This window comes from Parasteatoda tepidariorum, chromosome 5, assembly GCF_982258835.1.
Source record: "Parasteatoda tepidariorum strain Cologne lab strain chromosome 5, Ptep-v5.0, whole genome shotgun sequence".
Lineage (NCBI taxonomy): Eukaryota > Metazoa > Arthropoda > Arachnida > Araneae > Theridiidae > Parasteatoda > Parasteatoda tepidariorum.
In genome coordinates, this window is record NC_141759.1 from 7,026,673 (window position 1) to 7,046,906 (window position 20,234).

General features: G+C 29.2%; 1 protein-coding gene across 18 annotated transcripts in view; it reads right to left on the reverse strand.

The window, feature by feature from the left end:
• The window catches only part of LOC147808529 (uncharacterized), a 148,845-nt gene that overhangs the window by 19,024 nt on the left and 109,587 nt on the right, over positions 1 to 20,234 (reverse strand). For 16 of the 18 annotated variants that reach the window (XM_087163294.1, XM_087163283.1, XM_087163298.1 and 13 more), the window contains 7 exons: positions 20,043 to 20,183; positions 17,557 to 17,623; positions 14,245 to 14,300; positions 11,842 to 11,935; positions 8,823 to 8,883; positions 6,339 to 6,393; positions 5,862 to 5,938 (listed from right to left, as the gene is read on the reverse strand). In XM_087163294.1, the coding sequence (XP_087019420.1) occupies positions 5,862 to 5,938; positions 6,339 to 6,393; positions 8,823 to 8,883; positions 11,842 to 11,935; positions 14,245 to 14,300; positions 17,557 to 17,623; positions 20,043 to 20,183 (551 nt within the window). Of the gene's footprint in view, positions 1 to 5,861; positions 5,939 to 6,338; positions 6,394 to 6,568; positions 7,222 to 8,822; positions 8,884 to 11,841; positions 11,936 to 14,244; positions 14,301 to 17,556; positions 17,624 to 20,042; positions 20,184 to 20,234 lie in introns of those variants that run through there. The other 2 variants (XM_087163299.1, XM_087163295.1) reach the window with 1 other exon arrangement.

The following is a 20,234-nucleotide window of genomic DNA, read 5'->3' on the forward strand; positions in this document are numbered from 1 at the left end:
AAAATCATAAATATGGCGAATAAAATTTTGTTTTGGTGAAAGTATTGGCGAGTGATTTTTTCAATGGAAAGGAAAGAGCTTTTAATGGTTTTGAAAATATTTACAAAACTGTATTTTTTGAAGAACATATTCATATAACTATTTGAAGGCAAATAATCATAAAGAATTGTTTCGATTTAAACATTAATAATGTGTGTGTCTCATGATAACGATTGAATAATCAGGGCCCGCGCTAAGCATTCGCCACCTCAAGAAATACGATAAAATCATAAATATGGCGAATAAAATTTTGTTTTGGTGAAAGTATTGGCGAGTGATTTTTTCAATGGAAAGGAAAGAGCTTTTAATGGTTTTGAAAATATTTACAAAACTGTACTTTTTGAAGAACATATTCATATAACTATTTGAAGGCAAACAATCATAAAGAATTGTTTCAATTTAAACATTAATAATGTGTGTGTCTCATGATAACGATTGAATAATCAGGGCCCGCGCTAAACATTCGCCACCTCAAGAAATACGATAAAATCATAAATATGGCGAATAAAATTTTGTTTTGGTGAAAGTAGTGGCGAGTGATTTTTTCAATGGAAAGGAAAGAGCTTTTAATGGTTTTGAAAATATTTACAAAACTGTACTTTTTGAAGAACATATTCATATAACTATTTGAAGGCAAATAATCATAAAGAATTGTTTCAATTTAAACATTAATAATGTGTGTGTCTCATGATAACGATTGAATAATCAGGGCCCGCGCTAAGCATTCGCCACCTCAAGAAATACGATAAAATCATAAATATGGCGAATAAAATTTTGTTTTGGTGAAAGTATTGGCGAGTGATTTTTTTATTGGAAAGGAAAGAGCTTTTAATGGTTTTGAAAATATTTACAAAACTGTACTTTTTGAAGAACATATTCATATAACTATTTGAAGGCAAATAATCATAAAGAATTGTTTCAATTTAAACATTAATGTGTGTGTCTCATGATAACGATTGAATAATAAGGGCCCGCGCTAAGCATTCGCCACCTCAAGAAATACGATAAAATCATAAATATGGCGAATAAAATTTTGTTTTGGTGAAAGTATTGGCGAGTGATTTTTTTAATGGAAAGGAAAGAGCTTTTAATGGTTTTGAAAATATTTACAAAACTGTACTTTTTGAAGAACATATTCATATAACTATTTGAAGGCAAATAATCATAAAGAATTGTTTCAATTTAAACATTAATAATGTGTGTGTCTCATGATAACGATTGAATAATCAGGGCCCGCGCTAAGCATTCGCCACCTCAAGAAATACGATAAAATCATAAATATGGCGAATAAAATTTTGTTTTGGTGAAAGTATTGGCGAGTGATTTTTTCAATGGAAAGGAAAGAGCTTTTAATGGTTTTGAAAATATTTACAAAACTGTACTTTTTGAAGAACATATTCATATAACTATTTGAAGGCAAATAATCATAAAGAATTGTTTCAATTTAAACATTAATCATGTGTGTGTCTCATGATAATGATTGAATAATAAGGGCCCGCGCTAAGCATTCGCCACCTCAAGAAATACGATAAAATCATAAATATGGCGAATAAAATTTTGTTTTGGTGAAAGTATTGGCGAGTGATTTTTTTCAATGGAAAGGAAAGAGCTTTTAATGGTTTTGAAAATATTTACAAAACTGTACTTTTTGAAGAACATATTCATATAACTATTTGAAGGCAAATAATCATAAAGAATTGTTTCAATTTAAACATTAATAATGTGTGTGTCTCATGATAACGATTGAATAATCAGGGCCCGCGCTAAGCATTCGCCACCTCAAGAAATACGATAAAATCATAAATATGGCGAATAAAATTTTGTTTTGGTGAAAGTATTGGCGAGTGATTTTTTCAATGGAAAGGAAAGAGCTTTTAATGGTTTTGAAAATATTTACAAAACTGTACTTTTTGAAGAACATATTCATATAACTATTTGAAGGCAAATAATCATAAAGAATTGTTTCAATTTAAACATTAATAATGTGTGTGTCTCATGTTAACGATTGAATAATCAGGGCCCGCGCTAAGCATTCGCCACCTCAAGAAATACGATAAAATCAAAAATATGGCGAATAAAATTTTGTTTTGGTGAAAGTATTGGCGAGTGATTTTTTCAATGGAAAGGAAAGAGCTTTTAATGGTTTTGAAAATATTTACAAAACTGTACTTTTTGAAGAACATATTCATATAACTATTTGAAGGCAAATAATCATAAAGAATTGTTTCAATTTAAACATTAATAATGTGTGTGTCTCATGTTAACGATTGAATAATCAGGGCCCGCGCTAAGCATTCGCCACCTCAAGAAATACGATAAAATCATAAATATGGCGAATAAAATTTTGTTTTGGTGAAAGTATTGGCGAGTGATTTGTTCATTGGAAAGGAAAGAGCTTTCAATGGTTTTGAAAATATTTACAAAACTGTACTTTTTGAAGAACATATTCATATAACTATTTGAAGGCAAATAATCATAAAGAATTGTTTCAATTTAAACATTAATAATGTGTGTGTCTCATGATAACGATTGAATAATCAGGGCCCGCGCTAAGCATTCGCCACCTCAAGAAATACGATAAAATCATAAATATGGCGAATAAAATTTTGTTTTATTGAAAGTATTGGCGAGTGATTTTTTCAATGGAAAGGAAAGAGCTTTTAATGGTTTTGAAAATATTTACAAAACTGTACTTTTTGAAGAACATATTCATATAACTATTTGAAGGCAAATAATCATAAAGAATTGTTTCAATTTAAACATTAATAATGTGTGTGTCTCATGATAACGATTGAATAATCAGGGCCCGCGCTAAGCATTCGCCACCTCAAGAAATACGATAAAATCATAAATATGGCGAATAAAATTTTGTTTTGGTGAAAGTATTGGCGAGTGATTTTTTCAATGGAAAGGAAAGAGCTTTTAATGGTTTTGAAAATATTTACAAAACTGTACTTTTTGAAGAACATATTCATATAACTATTTGAAGGCAAATAATCATAAAGAATTGTTTCAATTTAAACATTGATAATGTGTGTGTCTCATGATAACGATTGAATAATCAGGGCCCGCGCTAAGCATTCGCCACCTCAAGAAATACGATAAAATCATAAATATGGCGAATAAAATTTTGTTTTGGTGAAAGTATTGGCGAGTGATTTTTTCAATGGAAAGGAAAGAGCTTTTAATGGTTTTGAAAATATTTACAAAACTGTACTTTTTGAAGAACATATTCATATAACTATTTGAAGGCAAATAATCATAAAGAATTGTTTCAATTTAAACATTAATAATGTGTGTGTCTCATGATAACGATTGAATAATCAGGGCCCGCGCTAAGCATTCGCCACCTCAAGAAATACGATAAAATCATAAATATGGCGAATAAAATTTTGTTTTGGTGAAAGTATTGGCGAGTGATTTTTTCAATGGAAAGGAAAGAGCTTTTAATGGTTTTGAAAATATTTACAAAACTGTACTTTTTGAAGAACATATTCATATAACTATTTGAAGGCAAATAATCATAAAGAATTGTTTCAATTTAAACATTGATAATGTGTGTGTCTCATGATAACGATTGAATAATCAGGGCCCGCGCTAAGCATTCGCCACCTCAAGAAATACGATAAAATCATAAATATGGCGAATAAAATTTTGTTTTGGTGAAAGTATTGGCGAGTGATTTTTTCAATGGAAAGGAAAGAGCTTTTAATGGTTTTGAAAATATTTACAAAACTGTACTTTTTGAAGAACATATTCATATAACTATTTGAAGGCAAATAATCATAAAGAATTGTTTCAATTTAAACATTAATAATGTGTGTGTCTCATGATAACGATTGAATAATCAGGGCCCGCGCTAAGCATTCGCCACCTCAAGAAATACGATAAAATCATAAATATGGCGAATAAAATTTTGTTTTGGTGAAAGTATTGGCGAGTGATTTTTTCAATGGAAAGGAAAGAGCTTTTAATGGTTTTGAAAATATTTACAAAACTGTACTTTTTGAAGAACATATTCATATAACTATTTGAAGGCAAATAATCATAAAGAATTGTTTCAATTTAAACATTAATAATGTGTGTGTCTCATGATAACGATTGAATAATCAGGGCCCGCGCTAAGCATTCGCCACCTCAAGAAATACGATAAAATCATAAATATGGCGAATAAAATTTTGTTTTGGTGAAAGTATTGGCGAGTGATTTTTTCAATGGAAAGGAAAGAGCTTTTAATGGTTTTGAAAATATTTACAAAACTGTACTTTTTGAAGAACATATTCATATAACTATTTGAAGGCAAATAATCATAAAGAATTGTTTCAATTTAAACATTAATAATGTGTGTGTCTCATGATAACGATTGAATAATCAGGGCCCGCGCTAAGCATTCGCCACCTCAAGAAATACGATAAAATCATAAATATGGCGAATAAAATTTTGTTTTGGTGAAAGTATTGGCGAGTGATTTTTTCAATGGAAAGGAAAGAGCTTTTAATGGTTTTGAAAATATTTACAAAACTGTACTTTTTGAAGAACATATTCATATAACTATTTGAAGGCAAATAATCATAAAGAATTGTTTCAATTTAAACATTGATAATGTGTGTGTCTCATGATAACGATTGAATAATCAGGGCCCGCGCTAAGCATTCGCCACCTCAAGAAATACGATAAAATCATAAATATGGCGAATAAAATTTTGTTTTGGTGAAAGTATTGGCGAGTGATTTTTTCAATGGAAAGGAAAGAGCTTTTAATGGTTTTGAAAATATTTACAAAACTGTACTTTTTGAAGAACATATTCATATAACTATTTGAAGGCAAATAATCATAAAGAATTGTTTCAATTTAAACATTAATAATGTGTGTGTCTCATGATAACGATTGAATAATCAGGGCCCGCGCTAAGCATTCGCCACCTCAAGAAATACGATAAAATCATAAATATGGCGAATAAAATTTTGTTTTGGTGAAAGTATTGGCGAGTGATTTTTTCAATGGAAAGGAAAGAGCTTTTAATGGTTTTGAAAATATTTACAAAACTGTACTTTTTGAAGAACATATTCATATAACTATTTGAAGGCAAATAATCATAAAGAATTGTTTCAATTTAAACATTAATAATGTGTGTGTCTCATGATAACGATTGAATAATCAGGGCCCGCGCTAAGCATTCGCCACCTCAAGAAATACGATAAAATCATAAATATGGCGAATAAAATTTTGTTTTGGTGAAAGTATTGGCGAGTGATTTTTTCAATGGAAAGGAAAAAAATACATTTAACTCGCACTTCAAAATTATGACAAAATTAATTTTTCTAAACAAATCATTATTTTTTACTCGACTATTGTAATTTTCTGTAAATATCCCCCACAGCCAATTTGAATTGGGTCCAAATAATATAAGCTTGAAACGAAATACAGTAAAAAATTTTACTATTTATAATAAATTAATCATAAAAATTTTTTTCGATTTGCATTTGGCGAAGACTTTTGAAAATCGGCGAATACTTTTGATATTTGGCACAAAAAATAATAATAAAGTGAGTTACTTTTATAAAGTAGCGTAAAAAACGCACATATTATTAAGTATTTGGGGGACAAGATGTGGTTGAAATATAAATACGATACTTTTATAACGAAAAATAATAATACCGTGCGCTACCACTATTATAATACCGTACGTTACTTTTATCAAAATCATAATAACGTGAATTACTTTCATAACGTAATGCGTAACTTTCATAAAGTAGCTTAAAAAACACACTCATTATCAAGTAATTAGTGTACAAGGCGAGGTAGAAATATAAATGCGTTACTTTTATCGAAGCCGCTTCTTGTAATGATGTGGCAACTCTGGCGTATCCTTTCACAACACCTTGGCTGACGGGTACACCTGAAAATGTTTCGTTATAACTTCTACTGTAGTAAATGAACATGTAAATTGATGCTACCATGAATGACCGAAATCAAGAGAATGTCGACATTCACCAGTGAATGTCAACAATCACATAGTCGCTTTGGTGAATGTCCGAAATATTTGTTATATCTGATTCGATATTAATTTATTCGATATTTTAATATCCGCTGAGGATAGATTAGGAGAAACATCAGTGTTCCGGGCAGTGGCACTAAACCTTAAAAAAAGCATTGATGTAGGGCATACCGGGCAATGGCACTTTACTACGGGCATTTACTAAAGCGACAATGTAATTGTCAACATTCACAGGTGGAAGTCTTCCAATTTCAGTCATTCACACTAACATCGACACGAAACAAACGAATTTGATATTTACCTTGCATAGTGAGGTCTGCTATGTAGTTTGGTGTCTCAGATGAATCCTCGTCATCCTTTAAAAAGAATGAAAATGGAAGAAAAATATGTAAAAGAGGGATAAACTTTACTATGTGTAGAATAAATCTTCCACAGAAATCATAAAAATTAGTATGGAGTTGACAATTTGTTGAATAATCTATTTTAAAAGGAATTGATTCACGAATCTAATAGGAAACTGTAACCAGTAAAAACTCTTACGAAAATATTTATTTTATTATTCCAAAACTACAATGGAACAAAAATATTTTTTATGGCTTGCGTTAGTAAATACTTTACATTATAAAAAGTTTAATGAGATTATAATCAAACATTTTTAATGTTATTAAATATATATTCATTATGCAATTAATGTTATCTGCAGTCAATGTCAACTTTAACATTTAAAATAAATTTTATTTCTTTACATTTTCAGCAAAATTTTAACATTATAAACTGCAACGATAGTGATACATTACAGCACATTAACTACGAAACATTACAAACATTTCGATAACATAATTAAATATCAATCAATAATTTTGCTTTTCCTTATAAAACTTTTAACCTACTCACAAAATATTTAATTTCAACATTCCAATATTGTCAAAAATTAAATCTAAAGTATATGATACAATTTTTGCTCCTTTACTCAAACAGAACTGTAGTTACATATAAAGTTTTCTTATGAATATTGTGAATAACACTTGAAGTTACTATGTGAAGTTTATATGAATATATGGTAATAATATACAATAAATGTGAAATCGCGATGATTTGTCATAAAAGTTTCTTTTGTTCATCCAAATGAGAAAAATATACAATTTATTGATTCCCCAAGTTCAATCTTCAATTCTCATCGGTTGCTGAAAATAGAATAAGACATTTAATTAACAAAATATAGGAAATAAACACTCTAAAGGCAGTTATTTTATTTGTTTATTTCTTTCTTTCTTATTTATTTATTGTTTAGTTATTTATCATTGTAATAATATAATTAAAAAAATTAGAGTTTATTTAAATAGCTTAGTTTGAGGTGATAGACATCAAAAAGATATAGAGATCAAAAGACTTGAAGAATTATAAGGTTTTAGTTTAACTGCTTCCCGTATTACCTTGGGTAACATCGCAATAAATTGCCATAATTTATTATCCCTTCGAAAAAAAATATTAAATATTTGTTTTATTTCGTTTTTCAAAGTAAAAGAAAATATTCTGCTCTGGTTTGCAGTTTTCCAGAACTGGACAAACCTTTTGAAAGATCGAATGCAAGATTACTGTAACCCATTTGATTACCCATATGAAAAAGAATTGTAACAATGAGTGCAATCGAGAATGAAAGCGATGCAAAAATTAGCTAAATGCTGTAATTAGCGAAGTAACTCAGAAATGTAAGTTTACAATAAAACTTGATACTTTTTCACCTGTTAAAAAAAATTAAAAATAATAATAACCATTTCTGATGACTTATTATTTTACTTTTTTTCTTTGCATTATTTTTCTTCTCCTGAAAACAAATTACAAATTGTTTTTACTATAGTTCGTTCACCAGGAGTTGGCACTTGGCTCCAACTCCTCGGATGCAGAGTTCATTTAAACGCTGGAAAGGAGAAATATCTTTGGGCTTGAAATCGAGACAACCATTAACGCACACCAAACGCAAACAGTGAATTCTTTTTCAATCACTTCATCATTTCCTATTATACCTTTCGTTACTCAAGCTAATTAAATATATTTTAAATTTCAAAGCCTGCTGTTTCCCCAATAAAATGTCTCAAAAAGGACAAACTATTCTCTCAAAAGAGATAGAAATATCATGAAGTTTATGAAATATTTAATGATACAAAAACGCACATAAAGATTGCGAAATAATTATTTTTCTCATATGATTGCCAAATAGACGTTGTTCAGGATTGGTCACATCCTTCTCCCAAAAATATCCAAATAGTATCATCGGATACCAAGTGATGAAGGCGGAGATAAGTGCCAACACCTGGTGAACGACCTATACCTTCTCCGTCATAAATTATTAACAGGCAAGTATAGATATTTTAAGTTTAACCCCTTCGGGACGGGTGATTCAGAAAAGCATTCGTACAAAATCAGAATCAAGTTGCAATTAAATAAAAAACGGTAACTTAAATGTAGTCATTACTAATTTGACAGACTTACTTTGCTTTTATTTTAATTATTGTTAGTTTAATCATATATATAATCAATGTTAATTCAAAGTATAACTAAATAGTTTTATTTTGAACAAAGTAATGGTGAATTAAAAAAATCAAAAAATTATAACTCCGCCCACAAATAAACTGCTAAAGAAATACTTTGATTACCAGTTTTATCTTCTTACCCTGATTGATACGGTTTTTTGCTGTCACGTATTTGTGACAGTCGGCGCGAAAGGGTTAAATAATGTAAAGCTTTATATATTTCATAAAAAGAAACAACATAACTATTTACTTACTAGTCCAATTGTAGAACTAGTATCATCTATGTAACTTGATTTATAAGATCTCTTCTTCAACCTAAACAAAACAAAAAAATGCGAATTGTAAATATTTTTTTTAAACAATGAGCATGTGAGTTGAAAAAAAATGTTGCTGTTGTGTTTTTTTAATGTCACTTGAAAATTCAGCAAACCTGCTTAATGAAACAAAGCGTATTTAAGGCAGAGGCTGCGTTATTTGTTTTTCAACTCCCTACAAACCAGACTATCCCGCCCTCAATAAATGTTAATAAGGATTTACCGATTTTCAATCTAAATCAGAACTATAATATGTGCAGGGTTTACAATACTGCATAGAAATTGTCATGTTTCTCGGGAAATACACATGATTTAAAAAAAATGGAACGTACACACGTCAAATATTTACAACAATTTTGTGTACATTACGAAAAGCTAGATATCATGAACGGAATATGCGAAATAAAACGTACTTTATTAAAATTATCGTATTAAAAGAGCCGACTCTGCAAAGATCAACTTTGATAAGAATATTTATTATCACACGAGATTCAGATTAAATCAAAAAATATTATTATCTGTTATGATGGCTATGCATGGTAGAACTACTTGTGATCAAGAAGCAAGATAACAAAGCAACAAGTATTTAGTTTTCGTTCTTCAAATCGAAACTAAATCTCATTTGGAGTAGATTTTTGTTCCATAACCTTTGAAAGTCAAGAAAAATAGGGTTTGAATTTCAAATTTTTCTTGAAACGAATTCAGCAGAAAGAATTTTGAAAATCAAATTTAATTTTTTTAATGACAAGCTTCATTTAACACTAGAAGCGCCATTAGGATAATTCAGATCATTTATTTTTTGTCATCTCTTACGTTGTTTTATTAGAAGATACATGGGAGTTTCAATGCTTATATTTTTTTTTTATTTTTCCTAAATTGTTCCTAATTTGTAAATTTTGTATCAAAATTTCATGCCTTTATGTTGATTATGTTAAGACCATTTTAACCCTCGAAAGAAAATTTCTTATTTTTTGAAGCTTCATGCCTGGTTTTTATTTTGCAAGACAGCAAACCTTGTGAAAATAGTTTGTAGAACAGAAATTGGGGACAATCGTGTTAAAAAGAAATTTACGCAATAGTTTCCGTTAAATTGCATGGTATCTTAAATCCGGTGTTCAAAATAACTTAGTTGTGATCTTATTGAATTTCAAGTTTGTTATTGCGTCTGAAAGAAACCATGTATATCGTGACTATAAACAGTTATTCTTGTTATAATCCTGAACAAGAAAGAAATGTTCGTAAATATCTATTACTTGTAAATCAAAAAGCAAATTTATAGTATGACAAACAAGTTACATGAATTAACTTTTGAATAAAGCTTTTGTTTTCAACTGACATAAAATTTAAAAAAATCGAATGGTTATCTTTATTTGCACAAGTTGAAAAAAAAAGCCCAACTGAACGACAACTTTGGAAAAATATAGCGCCCTAAGTACAGAACCACACCTAAACTCCGAGCACAGCTGGAGTACAGATATTTTTTTTTCTATCTCAGTCAAACTTGAAGATGAATTTTTCCCGTTTAAAGAAATGTCCAAATATTTAAGATCGTATAACTGAACAAGAAAAAATTTCCTTATATTTTGAGTGTCATTTCTTCGTCATGACATTCATGGCTTTACTGCAAATGGAAACAAAATACTCAATGTATTGGTGTATGAGAAAGCCTTAATTCAAAATAATATCCAAGTTGAAGTGTTTGCAGACGACACCATTGAGTAGAAGCCAAGCACTCTCCCTTACTACAATAGAACGAAATGTCAGACAAGATGCTAAGGAATCATTCTACACTATGTGAAACTTGCAAATGGCTCGCAATTATTTTACAATGTTTAAGACATTGCTACCTTCAATGCATGGATAATTTTCGAAAAATCTTTCATCACCCCGATTAGTGAGTTCATTCTTGTGCGAGTTAAGAATCAATTGTTCTGCTCATTAGATAGCCCTTAATATCTAAATTTCTATAAAATAAATCTATAAAATAAAAGAAGCACCCTTTTTAACATTGCAAGAGGCAGAATAAAACTTCCGATAACTATGAGATAAGCTAGAAATCAATTTGACGATGTTTTACTGACACTGTAACGTCACGTGGATATACTATTTGTAATGTCGAACTAATATGGGTGTGACGTATGGGTGTTTCGCAAACGTCAAATTCTTGGCTATAGATGGCGCCATTGGAAAACAAGAACAATCGCACCCCTTGCCTTGATGGCCTATGACAACAACAACAATGTCTAATTAATGATGGAACTTAAACAATTTATAACCGTTATATATTAGTGCGTATTGTTTTAATTCGTATCTTTTGTTTATTCTTGTATTACTTGCAGTTCTGTGGAAGGATATTCTACAACACGATATTACACTATATTGTTATATTTTCATGGTCAATTAAAAATATAAAAAAAAAGAAATTAAATCTCTAAAAATGTTTATGTATAGTAATTTTAACAATATTCATCAATTAAGCAATCATTAACATTAGCATGATCTTAGGTAAGTACAAAATCAGGCAGTTCTTGAGCAAAAATCAGTTCGACAATTCGAGTTTAATGCAGAATGTACTTGTTTTGTTTTGCATTATTATGTATATTCATTCATTTTTTCATAGGTATTTAAGATATAAGTTTAAATAATAAATATTTACTGGAGGTGATGACGGAATTCTACACAATTTAGATTAAACAAATTCTAGTGTTGGGAAAACTGCACATTGGTCCTTAACAATGAAAAGTAATTTGTGTAGGCAATAGTTTTTAACCTTAAAAGGGATCAGTGTAAGAAACGCGATACTTTCTCTACTTTTCCCCACCTGCAAATGAAATAATATAACTCCCCATATGGAAAAGCAGCACGTATTTCGCTTCAGCTCAGGTGCAATTTTTTTTTGATGTATGGTTTTAATATGTACACATATGAAAATATGGTAATAAAGTTGTTTAATACTTACACTCGGTATTTATGAACCATTAAAACAGAAAACAAAATCAAAGGAATCACCATGATTGATAAAATTATGAGAACAACTCGCATAGCTGTGGCACCTAAAAAGTAATTAACTGAATTATCTATAAAAGTATATAAATATTTCTAAGATTTATTTCTGATTGATACAAATTACGCAGGGATTAAGGTTGAATTATTATCAAAATAGAACTTTTATAAAAAATATAGAATTCTTTTCACAAAATTAGGTTCAATGAACAGCAAGTTGAAACAAAAATAACTATAAACCTTTTTCTCTAAATACTACCCTCTATATGCATTTTTCGAAAAATGTTTTTTAAAAAAAAAGAAGACGAAAATAGGTACTACAAATTAATGTCTTAGCGAGGAAAAAAAAAATAAAGAAAAAAAGCTGTCGAAATGTGACATATCAGAGAGAGAGAGAGAGGTAGGTCTAAAGAAGTAGTTAAAAAACAATTATAACAGACACCTTCGAATTTCAACACACTATCTCACTAGTTTTGATGTCCTGTACACGACCCCCCACCCCTTCATTAATTGAATATTCGCAGCATATTTGTTTTATTTTCCTAGCTTAAATATTCATTGGCAAAGCCCAGCATCTCTAAATTTTTGTCTTCTCTTTAAATGAGGATTCTAAAAATATCAAAGCGTTCCTAAAGAAACGACCCGAGTACCTAAAATTAAAATTATATACTTTGGTCAGGGTAGTATTTATGTAAAAAAATTAAAAAGTTGGAGACAAATTTTTAAAAATAGATACTTTAAATTTATACTTACCTGTAAACGTTACTTTTAAAAAGTAACGAGTTAAAGTTCAAGCATTTTTAAAAAAAGTAACGAGTAAAGAGTACAAGTAAAAGTACAAGTACTAAACAAAGAAAGTAACGATTTAAAAGTACATTTCTAGGAAATCGAAAATTCAAAGTAACCTAAAATTTTATTGAATAATATTCTTATGTTCCTTAATGTTTTTGCAAAATTATTGTTATTTATTTAGATATTTTTAATTTTGAAAGTTATGGATATTAATTTATTTTTAAATTCGGAAGAATATTATAATATAATTTAATAATATAATCGTATAATATAATTTTAAAATCAAATATAATTTTAATATCAAACTTTTTATGGATTTGCACGAAAAAGAAATTTTATCTATTGATTTTAATTTTTAGCTTTTATTTATTTAAATTACCATTGATTTAAAATTGTTTTACTGTTTAGAAACGCGTCTTAAAAGCACAAACATAAACAAAGCAAACTCGGGGCTTCAGATAGCTTTGTGATCTTTGAGTTAGTTAAAAATAATTGAATGTGCAGTATAAGTTGAAACAGAAGATATTTAAACACGAAGTTAGCTGTGAATGCATATATATTGCACATTAATTTTATAAATTAAAAAAAAAACATAAGCATTTTTTTTAATTTAATTTTTTTTCAGAAAGCTTACCGAGTTTTAGAAAAAAGTAACGGTTTCATTCGATATTTCTGTTACAAATACTTGTACTTTTTCTCTAAAAAAGTAGCGAAAGTACAAGTAAAAGTACTAAATTTAAAAAGTAACGAAGTACAAGTGAAAGTGCGTACTTTTTACTGGTACCGGCGGTACAAGTAACGAAAGTAAAAGTACTGCCATATATGCCTGTAAACCTTTAACTTTTTTCATTTTTATAGGAATTTTTATTATATTTTTGGGAAATTTTCTAATAAATTTGATTCTACAACTAACAATTTTTTTCAGATCTCAGCAACCGTAACTGATAAAGGATTTTTAAACCAACAGACTGGCTTTTAAGCATCAAATTTGAATTAGTTATTTTAATATATAATAATTATTTATATTATTGCATAAAATTTGCTACCACTTTAAAAGTTTTGGGTGCCTCCTATTAATAAGAATTGATAATAAGTTTTGGTATTGTAATCGTTCTGAAATATCAAGTTAGAAAGAAAAGGTTTAACTATCATATTTTTCTTATCTCTAGCATGCAAGCAGCCTTGTTATTAACATATTTCATGCTAATTGGATGCTTGTTAGTTATATTATAGTTATATAATATAGTTTCTTTTTAAATTTGATGAATGCGGTTTAATTATTTTAAATGCTACTTAATTTTTTTAAAGAAATTAATATTTCTTACATTTTATGAATTTTATTGAAATTTAAATGCAAGCTGTATAAAATGAATCTAATTTAAAGGAAATATTATGCCAATGGTTAATTTAAAAGGAAAAAAAAATAAGATTTCTGTCTTTTTCATAGAATTAAAATTCAGCAATAAGTCTAATTCTATTAGGACATCTAAATGTAATCAAATAATAATTAAAACTAAATTCACAAGTAAAATTAAATATGTGAATAAAAAAGATCAAGTTTTCTTACCAGCCATATCAACCTCTTGTATATCACAATTAAATCCAGTATAGCCTTTGTCACATCTATAGAATTAAAATTAACAAGCTTAAACATTCATCAAATAGATATCAGAATTTCGACATAAATCATTTATATTAAACTTTAACAAAATGAGCAGCAAAATAATCGTGAAATCTAAAACAAAATTCAGAGCAGTTGTTATAAGCATAAGTTATAAGCAGTTATTATTGCATAAATGCATACATATGCTTTAGTAAAGCTATTATTTATTAACGGGAGCACAGCCACTAATATTTGAGAAATATACGAAGTACTTTTCCCTATGTTGTTTACCTAAGGCAAACACTTTGAAACGAAGATGATTTTAAGTCATTTGCATTCCTGACAACTGTCACTCTTTCCGAGAATAGATTTTTCACGTAGAAACACTTATCGAAAAACTATCTCACTCAAAAATAATTTTAAGCTTTCACCATGTTGAAATTTGCTACCGTAAAGACTATTATTAGAATGCATATCTGTTGTAATTATTTGCATGTAGTGGTGGTCAAACTCATTTATATTATAAAATTGTAATTTATAAAGTTCAACAGAATAATGACACCTCAATAGAAGGTAAGGGCTCTACTCCCCGAGCCACCACGATTTCCGTCATCGATATTGGTTCTTGCTGCTGGAAATGTTCAAGGCATGGCTTGACATAGTTTTGTGCCTTTCTGAATTGCGGTGATGTGAATTTTATAATACGCTTCTTTCTCAATCTATTAAATATTTTCCGATTATTTTTATTTAATATAATTGTTTTTGTCTCTTTCTTTTTTGCATTTCTAATTTCTTTACTTTCCTGGTTTTTTGCGTTTCGTTTACGGATGCAAATTGAACTACGATATTTTTTATCTATCCTCTCTAATCCCCTTTCAATTTTGGTAAGACAATTTCCAATCACCCTGTATTAGTATATAAAAATACGATATTAATATATCTTATTTCAAGAATAAGCATTTAAGACTACCACACATAATAAGAGCATCAAAATTGAATGATATCACTTTTTGAAAGAAAAAGAAAAATCTCGTTCTACTAAATATTTCCATAGAAAAATGCTATTAACACATTCGAATCGAGTTACTCTTTTGTGAGTAGCAAACTTGAATTAAAATTTTCATACAGGTAATATATTAGCAACTACAACCATTGATCGTGAATTCTAAGTAAATGGTTAAATGTGAACTGTTTCACAGATTTTTATGGTTTGCACTTTTTTTGGAAAAAATATTGCTAGAATGAACACACTGTGTCGGAGAGGATTAAAGAGTTTTATCGTTTATTTGAGAAATGAAAATTTATACTATCTTTCCGTGATAACAGCAAAACTTTAAAGAAGATCTCTCTTATTTGTTTTAGAGTAAAGTAACGCATTCGTTATTCCTCTTAATTCAGAACTATATGATAGACGAAAAAATATATATTGAGGTTGCAATTATAATTGACTTTCTGACTTTCCTTCAACAAAATGCTAACACATGCAGGGCTCGAAAAGACTCAGAAATTTTACCCGTCCCCGAGGACGGCTTGTCCAACCATGTACCCGTGCCGTGCCGTCCTCCTTTGAAACTAACTCGTAGTTTCTAAATAAATAAATATATAATTTTCTCTTATTTATTACAAACATTTATATAAATTGCATAATGAATTAGTAGTTACTAAGATTACAAATACTAGGATTGCATTATACAGTAATAAAAGGAATACTAGGTTACTAATAGGAACCTAGTATTTCTTTTATAAAATAATTTATTTCTTTTATGAAATAATTTAAATGACAAATGTCAAGTTATCTGTGTTTTTTAAATGAATTAAATATGACGTTTGCCAGTTCCACAATCAAGCTAATGATTTACAGAGGTTTCTGCACAGAAATCTGAAAGGGGTTTTCCATTTAGGTTGATATCTATAATTGCGTTTAACGCTTCTTACCAGTACGCGATTTTTTTTTCTTTGTAAATTCATTGTTGAAAAGCTCCTTTCAACCGCTGCAGTACGGGAGACAGAGAAAACATCAATTCCACCATGCGCAGTATGTTGCTGTATTTCTAGATTCGAGGGTCATTTTGGAAGTGAGGCGCTAGACTCTTGTAAGATAACAAAAATTTAAAATGTATCACCAACATGTATCACCGTCCGCGCGGACGTCGGATTCGAGAAATTCGTCGTCCGCGTGGAATTTTTGACCGCCGAGGACGGGCGGACGGGTGGTTTTTCGAGCCCTGAACACATGTTTAAAATTATATCTATAATAGCCGATATGAGGTTTTTTGGAAAATTGTCGCAACCAAAATATTGAAAGTAAATAGCAAAATATTGAGCAAAATATAGATCATATTATCCGGAAAATATAGCAGAATATTGAGACAAATAAACTAGGTGACTCTTGCTTATGTGTCTCAAACCTCTCTTAGATTCACATAGGTTTCTTAACCCTGATTAATAAACTAAAATATTTATAGTTAAAGTAAACAATAAAATAAGAACGAAATTAGTTGAAAAGCTTCCATAAATTAAAGATAAAACGCATTAAATATACAGTGACCTCTAACTTATGCACCACCTGTTTTATGCAATCAAATAATGATAGTTATGCATCAAAATAATGATAATTATCATTCCTTTATGCATCGCTATCAAAATAAATATTTCAAATATAAGCAGAAATTATTTTCAGAAAAATGAAAAAATTTATTTTTATCTTTAAATAGAAAAAAATCACGTAATATTTTAGAAAAAAAGTTTTTTTCTTGTGTCTGTTAAAGTTAAAGTGTAAAATTAAAAATTGAAATAACTAAACAATCTTTGTTACAGATAAAAAGAAATTGCAACAAAGATTGTAATCTGTGACGTATTGTTGCTGGATAAAGTGCAATAGTTCTTTTTTCGTCCCTTGTAACCTTTTAACCTCTCTCTGTCGTTTCTACGATTATAAATATTAATTACAATATACGATTATAACGATTATAAATATCAATTAATAATGACATTAATAGATTATAATTTAATCTTCAGAAACATTAATCATGTTTCTAAAGCAATTTATGTTGCATTTTTGAATTTTGAAAGATTTTCACTTATGCGTCCCTATAATTTATGCGCATTTATCTGTTGAGTCCTTAGGGCGGCGCATAAGTGAGAGTTCACTGTTTTAACTCAAAAACTATTTTATTGAACAAAAATATAATTGTTATGCAGTAATTTTTTAAAAAAAAGACTTAAACGTGATTTCAAATAAAAACGTGATCTAAAAATTTATATGTGCATGCTTACTCGCAGCGGTAAACTCCATCTTTAGCTTCACATCGTCCATGTTTGCATATTTTCTGATTGCACATTTCTTTGAAATAAAAGAAAAACTGTTACTATACAATGTAACATAGTAAGTATGCATGTGTTACATATGTATAGGCTTAATTATCCTTATTTTACAAGTTTTGCTATTTGATTCGCTACCAATATATTAAAACATTTGCAGAAAGCTGATCAGTCTGAATGAGAAAGAAAAATAAATTATGGCAGCTTCCTGAAAAATGGCCTTAACTGCATGTCAAACGCCCTGGTGCCTGGAGGTACCGACTACGTATTTTACCACATTTCTGGGCTCATCTTTTGGGGTGTCATTCTCAAATTTGTGTTTTATGTTCTTCAATATGACAAGGGCGTATGTCTTTGTCTTCTTAAGCAGTATCGCCGGTTACCGATGGTTTTTTTTTCTTACATCATTTTCAATACCAAAATTTTTAATTTTCCTTTACTAGAAATAAATGGCCCATGTAAGCGTTAAATAATAATAATAATGACTTTCGATTGTATTGTGCACATTAGCTCTAGAATTTCAATACTGAAGTCACGTAAAAATGCTCCCCCCTAATAAAAGTGCTTCTTCTTCATCCAGGCACTAAGCAAAATGAAACAAAAAAAAAATCAGACAACAGATTTATTAAATGTTTACAGGACTCTATTATTAAGGCATTCGTTTGCCTGATTATTAACTTGTAAGGGGCATTGGTGTCCCTTTTATATATATATATATATATATATATATATATATATATATATATATATATATATATATATATATATATATATATATATATATATATATATATATATATATATATATATATTTGAGTTCAAGTAGTTACAAATAAATGTATATATATATACATATATATATATGTTACGGGCAATGTAATTATTTAGGTCAGTATTCATAATGCTTAGTTATTATGAATAATGACCATAAAAATTGGGCAATTTGATAAATTTGAATTACTTTACGATAATTTCTCACATTGCCCGGTCATTACAAATACCGCCATTATTTCTTTGGGCACTTTGATTAATTGACAGCAATGGGACAACCACGTGTGTGTGGTGTGATTCTGGCTGGCCAATGTTCACCGGTGAATGTTGACACTCAAATTAGTCGCTTTGGTGAATGTCCGAAATATTTATTACATCCAATTTGATACTAATTTATTCGTGGATATAATTACATTTATTCGATATTTTAATACTTACTGACGATAGATTAGAACAAACATCAGTGATAGGAGTATCGGGCAAATATATACCGGGCAATGGCACTTGACTTTAAAAAAATATAAGTGTAGGGTATACCGGGCAAATGTATACCGGGCAGTGGCACTTGACCTTAAAAAAACATCAGTGTACGGTATACCGGGCAGTGGCACTTGACCCTAAAAAAACATCAGTGTAGGGTATACCGGGCAAATGTATACCGGGCAGTGGCACTGAACCTTAAAAAAACATCAGTGTAGGATATACCGGGCAAGGGCACTTAACCAGACCTAGTATGACTAGACCTTTGGTAAATGTCCAAAATATATAATAGGTCTAGTGCCACTTTTGCTATAGCTTAAATATTTAAAAAAAATTAAACAAAGCGTTTGAATCAATTTTAAACTGATACCGAAATTATTGCTTTAAAATTAAAAAAAAAATAAATAAAAACTGCGCCAGATAAGAGTAATTGAAGTACGTAGTTGCTTTATACAGCGCATGGGCGGGAAAACATTTTTAAAAAAAATATCCATGTGCATCTAAAAGTGGATGAATATCCCAAGACACCCTGTGGCTGTGTGTGACACATATTGCCCACTTGACTTTTAGCATTATACATAATGACCGGGCCATGTAATAATTGCAACATAATTTATCATTTTGTCATATTCTTTTGGGCACTTTTTAAATTGCCCGGGTATTATAAACAATGCCCAATTATTTACATTTTCCGTGACATATATATATATATTGGTATTTTATTTCTCTAGATAATATGTTTTGTTATTTTTTAATTATAAAAATTAGTCTCATAGTTATTAAAACAATGAGTTAGATTATCAGAATTATATTTGTACTAATATAGTATGTCCAAAATAAAAGTAGTTTGAGAAAAAAAATCCTTTTTTTTTCATTCATATTAAAATAATTATCAATAATTGATTTCGTAAATTAAAGGAATTTTAATGACGATAAATGTTTTTCTTAGATCTAAATACCTTCAAATAAGTTCAAAATTGAAACATTACTGGAAATAAGCCGTACTTGAAAAATATTACTTTGGACGCAGAAAAAGACACCGGTGTTTCATACTATATTTCATAAACCCTAACTTTTAAAATTGTTAAATATTATTTATTTCACATGTTTAGAAATAAATAAAATAATACAAAATAATGGAAAATATGTTTAACGAAAAATTTGCATCACAGAATTAGAGTTACACTTACCAACACAATTTGTTCGCTTGAGGTCTGCTGTTTCAGATGGTGCCACAAAGCCAGGTTTACAGGCGCAATCATAGTCACCAATTGAATTCATACATTTTGTTCTGTTCGGACAGACTGTTGGATTAAGGCATTCATTGATATCTATTGAAAAAAAATTGTCCATCAGAATAGTTTAAAAAACTGAAGTTTCTT